A 6388-nucleotide genomic window follows, 5' to 3' on the forward strand; every position below is an offset into this window, starting at 1 on the left:
ACATCTCAACATAGTCTATTTTCAATTCCCTAGTATTGCAAGAAAGATACTTCAATTAAAAGGAATAAGAAGCTTTGAGTTAATATAAACATAAATAAGAGTAAATCATAATTTAAAAAGAGACAAAAAAATTAATTGTGTATAATATGAAGTATCTTAATTTTGAAAAGAAATAAACAAGATTTATTTTATAAATTATCCAAGATAATATATATAATAGGAAAATAAAGAACATATTAACCTAGAAAAGGGATTTGAGACAGTAACACTGGAAATCAAATATTTCAAAATTGATAGAGAAAGTACAAGTACTTACGTTTAATTATGATTTAGAGATGTCATGGTGTAGATCATGCTCAATGATCTAATATATTTTTCTATGATCATATCTAATACTATTATGGTTTTATAAACATCAACATGACTTTTTCTATTCGTTGGTTCAAATTTGTAACTATAGAAGTGATTCCTAGACATGTGTGGCTTTGACTTAAATCTACAAATTTTACCTTTTTCTATAGATTCAACCCATGCATTTGTGAATTGTTGAAATTCACTTACCTTTGATATGAGAACATGGTGGTATCTAAAGATACATTTGTGCTTAACTTTCTTCATGTGTGCACATAAACCCACAAATGAAGCACAATTGTTAAGATATATACTTTGTTGAATAGTAGGCAATCATTTAGTAAAAAACTATATAATTTGAAACTCATCATCAAGTATTTGATATAATTTGAAACTCATCATCAAGTATTATAATCTTAAGACATAATCATGTTTGCATTCGTTAGATCCTTGTTGACAAGAAAATAAATTTCACATAGTAGTCTTCAATCAAACTTTCACATGCAAATGACTCAGAAAAGTAGACACCAATTATATCCTCGTACACAAACTGTAAAAATGCAAAAATTAAAAGATCTCAAACATTTCATAATATCTCCTTTACCATTTTACATATCAATTCTAAGAGCCAAAAAAACAACTAGTAATGGATAAGTTAAAATATCAAAATTAAGTGGACTATGTTGCACTTCAACAAATGCATCCTTATTACTTCAATTAGGTAACACACCACATTTTTATTCATTTTATGAAACCTTTGAAGAAGAATTTCAAGGTTAGAAAGGAGTCCACTAGGAGAATGGATATGAGATATAAGGGGTGGGTATAGTTAGGTTGTGATATAATGAAAGAGGATGAAGTGGTATTAACACTATAGTAGGAGGAACACAAGGTGGTGACTATAGTAGAGGGATGAGAGGTAGGCACAACACTACTAATATGAGGTAGAAATGATGCTATTAGGATAATCATGTGAAGAAGCAAAGGAAAAAACATGAATAAAGTGATAATAAAGAGATGAGAAGTGGTAATTGTGGAGGTCTTATTTGGGAATGAGTAGGAAGAGGTGTGACACAAGGCATATGATAAAGAGAAATAAAATGAGGAGGAAGTAGTTTGGGAGGGAGTGTGGGGACAACCACTTAAAGGACTTAAGTAATTTATCATTTCACCTATATATTTAAGAAAACATAATCCATATGACTTACTAATTAGCAAATTATGTGGAACATAAACTAAATGTGTAGGATTAGCATCATTAGCCAAATGTGTTACAATATCAAGAAAAAGCATGTGTGTAGTCAAAACAATCTCTTGCCTATGACTTTTTTCAACATTAAATCATGAGCAAATTCATTTTCCCAATTTAGAGGAGGATTCTCATTTTAATTTTCAGCCATAGCATTCTTAGTTAGAGTCATGACCATTGTAGTATTCAATAAATGGCTTCTTAAGGGAAAGTAAGGGGGCAATGAAATTTTGGCACACACTTACTGAATAAGAAGCTCTAAAAGGAAATAAGGACCAATAAAAGCTAATTTCAATTTTGAATTAAAAAAATAGAGAACACTTAGATCCGAAAATGAACTCTCGTCTAAACCCTCGGGGGTGCAAAAATCAAATGTGTTCACCAAATGAAAAGAAATAAAAAATGATTTGTTTTATAAATTATCCAAGATAATCAATGCAATAAGGGAATGAGAAATATCTAGATCAAATTCCGTTTCAATTGATAAATGTGTAGAATTAGTAAAGTTTGAAAAAAAAAAAAATTAATTTAAACATTAATAAGTAAACTTGAATTTATAAAAAATGTAGTCTAGCTACAAATTCATTTTAAAAAATATTCTAAGTATTCAAAATAATAGATAGTGAAAAAATACTTAGTGATTTATGAATTGAATCAAAGTATCCAATAACAAGAATGGTTGAGCATACAAAGTGAATTGGAAAAGAAGACGTCAAAATTGGAAAAAAAAAAATGTTGATCATTGTAGATAGTATCATGTACTGTAGCATCCAAAATATAGTACTACAAATACAATGACATCCACGATGGTTGAGACAAAAGTGAAGCAAGAATGGTTTGATTCGACAATATGAAAAATAGAATGACATATAAAACTAAAGGTGTTTAACATATTAAATGATCAAAATAGATCATTATAAGATTTATCTTTTCTACAGTTTAATTTAATTAAGATTAAAGAGAGAGTCTATATATTTAGCTCTACAAATATTGAATATTCAATTAAAAATAAATAATTATAGATAATATTTTCAAAATGAAAATTAGATGGATTAGTAGATTCATGTTTATGATTAATGTAAGCAAGGGTTTTGAAAGGGCCGAACCCTTGCACAAAAAGAAGGATAGAGCATTAAGCATGGTAAGATAGTGGCTTATAACATTTTTACATTGATGGAGGTATATAACATTGGTATATAACATTTAATAAAGATTAAAATTTAGACAACTTTAATATTAATGAAATCTTAGCCGAATCATGATTATGCTAATGAAAAACTTCAAATAAAACTTGTCTAAACCTTAACATAAATGCCAATTGTTTTATCTGGATCGTGATTATGCTAACTTAAAACCTTAAACAAAACTTGTCTTTAAACATTAACATAAAAGTTAATCATTTTATCTGGATCATAATTATGCTAACTAGAAATCTTAAACAAAACTTGTCTAAACCTTAATATAAATATCAATTGTTTTATCTAGATCATGATTATGCTAACTAGAAACCTTAAATAAAACTTGTCTAAACCTCATCATTTGGCTCATCTCCCAACTCTTTTCTTGACAACATTTCAATCCTTTCAATCAACTCTCTCACCATGTCTGCAGCCTTAGTGATACTCTCAAATGGACCTTCAAACTCAATATTCTTCAACCTTGGATCAGACTCGTGATCTTTTATATGCAACTTCACTCCTGTTAAATGACAAATCTTCTTTGTATTTGCACCACCTTTTCCAATTATGCCACTAGCTAGAGAAGCACTGAAACTGATTTCTGCCTTGGAAAGATCACCAAAGGAAGCTTTTGCACTATCCCTTCCGAGATCATTCTCTCCATGAGAAAAATGACATTTATCTCCAAACATACAACCTTCATCACTACCATAATTTTTGCAAAGGTGGGTCTTGTAGCCTTTCGCAGGTGTAAAGCCTTCTGATGTTTTTTTTGAATTACGTGCAGAGTTTTGCACTATTACAGGATTGTATTGCAGTTTAGGATCAACATGATGAAGGTAATGACAGTTCTCACCAAATGGGCATCCGGATGTACTGAAAAAATTCTTGCATAGTCTGCTCTTTTCAGAGATATTTGTCTTGGGATTCTTCTGAGCAGGCTCCATTGTTAAAGCTTTAATGGTATTCTTTCTCAGGGATGCACAGTGACGTTAAGAATATTGCAGTGACTGATTAAAAAATGCTAACACTTTTTTCAGCAGAAGTAATCTAATTGAACACTGATCAGATTTATAGCACTGATAACAATAAACAACAAACCCAATCTGGTTTAAACACTGATAAGATCTTATACTTTATTACAATTTCAAATGCATTGCTGTGAATTCTTGAACATACTGCTATGGTTTTATATGTTTTTTTGGTTTGTGTCCTCTTGCAATTTCAAACGTTGCGTCATTTGGTTTGATTTGCTTATTAGTTGATAATCTATATTTAACTTGGTTGGAATGGTTAAAAAGAAATTAGGGAAGTTTTAAGAGTAAAAATGCAGTGAGGTGGCCATGTCGTCCATTGTTCATCTAAATGAAGGATTTTCGTAAAGTTTCTCCTTTTTTATTTTCCTTTGACATAAGTATCCACGGACAATGTTTAAATGTAAAGAAATCAAATGAATTTTAATTGTACTTATTAAAATTAGGTTTAATAAATATGATTAAAAAAAATCAATTTAATTGATGTAATATAGAGTTGTGATAGATTATATAATGGAGTTTAGAAGTTTATAAATTTAAAAGAGTGAAATTGTTTAGTCGATTTAATGGTTAATAATTATTTTTCATTGTAATCATATGTTTTGGATCATAGTTCATCGTTGCTTAATTTTGATTCATTGGAAATATTATTGCCAAACTTTGACTATGATTGAATTTGTGGACTACAAAATAATCAAATCAAATTCAAGAACAAGGAAGACAACATGCGAAAAATGCATTGGACACTATCCTAAGGGTTGGCTTAAACATCACACACTAAGCTCTGACCAAGCTTAGGTGGTTGTGGGCCCAGTACTTTCATCTAACTATACATTCCCGTCAATACTGTCCAAATGAACAGCGCAACATTCGAATTTGAAATGTTCCCGCGTAGGAGTCTTACTGTATGGAGCAAATAGGTTTCCATCCACATCGGTATTGATTTTTAGTGTACTCCCTGCTTGTGCCAAAATGGGAGCTTTTGGAGAGGGTAGACATCCAGCAAACCATAACATAAGGGCTTATCATAGTCGAACATGCTCTGGGAAATTTTATTACAATCGGAAATGCTCTGATAGACATTTATGCAAAATGTGGAAGCATCGATGAGGTACGTGAATTGTTTGACTGAATGCCTCCAAGCAATGTCGACTTATGGAATGTTAGGATTGCAGGATATGCCCAAAACGATTTTAATGACAAGCGTTCATATGCTTTCAACCAAATGCGATTAGCAGGTGTAAAATTTTGTTGACATCCTCCAGCCGGTAAGAAAATGGGAGCTTTGGAATAGGGTGTGGACGTCCATCACAAGATCAGTTGGTGTAGCTGCAATGGCCTTGGTAGACATGTATACAAAATGTGTAGAAAAGGCACGTGGACTGTTTGACAGAATGCCTGAGAGAAATATGCTCCCACAAAACGCCTGATTACATGATATGAACAGAATGGGTTTGTGGCAAAGGTTTTAGAGACTTTCAATCAAATGCAATTGTCAGGTCTAAAGCTTTGCCAACATCCTTCCAGCCTGTGCTAAATTCTGGAAATGAGTATGAACATCATTCAGAGGATAAATAATAGAGGAATTTTGTCACATGTTGTAGCTACAACTGCCATGGTACATATTTTTAATAAGTGTTATATCATAAGTCACTACGTCAATTATTGAATAATATCTGAGATTAAGAAGGTTTATCAAGATGACGAAATATGTTTAGATTGAAATTGATGAAATTTTTATTTTGTCAATGTTTATTATGTGTGAGATTTGCGATGTTATTAAAATGTAATGATTCATGTTCAAGCTAAAATTATCATTTTAAAGTTTGATAATTTTTTACTCATTTAAATACTATAATGATTTCTTATATCATTCATCTTGTCATCTTATGACAACTTTTCATTTATAGAGTGATTTTCCTTCCACTATCATTCTATTCCCTCTTCTCACCCTCTTTAGACATCCTCTATTCTTCTCATATCACATCCAAACCTTCAATACACTAATGAAGTAGTTTGATCAACTTAAGTAAAAACTCGACACTATGTTTGTAGCTCTAATTCTGTTATATTAAATATATGTTTCTTATGGACATAGAGATTGAATTTATCAATTAAACCAAAATTATATATGGCAAAGAACCAATAAAAAATTAATTAAAACAAAAAGAACAAATGAAACCCTCTTCATTACCTCATGATGCTCTTAAGCGCAAAAACCCAACTTCTAACTCTTGTTATCTATCAATAATGGAAGAGAAAGGATTTTCCCTCTATATATATATATAATCAAGGAAGTTTTCATCTTTATGCTCCAAAAATGATTAAGTGAGCGACTTTCAAGAATCCTAATGCCATCATATTTGAAGATAACTTACTTTCACATGGGTTGCAAAGAAAAATCAAAATATTTTTGAGTTGAGGTATTAGAAATAGTTAATTAATCTTGGTCTAGTAAAATAGGGTTGTAATAATATATTACATATTAAAGAATCTTCCTACATTTATGTAGTATTAATGGGAACATTGTTGAATTCACATAATGTGGTGGTTTTTGACTATTCTATCTTATTATT

At 30.6% G+C, this 6388-nt stretch overlaps 1 protein-coding gene across 1 annotated transcript; it reads right to left on the reverse strand.

The window, feature by feature from the left end:
• Positions 1–3125: 3125 nt before the first annotated feature.
• Positions 3126–3725, reverse strand: LOC131857555 (zinc finger CCCH domain-containing protein 14-like). The gene has a single exon (XM_059210230.1). It carries the CDS (start codon positions 3723–3725, stop codon positions 3126–3128), a length of 600 nt encoding a protein of 199 aa, XP_059066213.1.
• Between the last annotated feature and the right edge of the window lie 2663 nt (positions 3726–6388).

This window comes from Cryptomeria japonica, chromosome 8 (genome assembly GCF_030272615.1).
Source record: "Cryptomeria japonica chromosome 8, Sugi_1.0, whole genome shotgun sequence".
NCBI lineage: Eukaryota > Viridiplantae > Streptophyta > Pinopsida > Cupressales > Cupressaceae > Cryptomeria > Cryptomeria japonica.

What these genes read in the sequence shown, in the direction of transcription:
- LOC131857555 (XM_059210230.1), bottom strand. Translation starts at nt 3,725, where the DNA reads ATGGAGCCTGCTCAGAAGAATCCCAAGACAAATATCTCTGAAAAGAGC.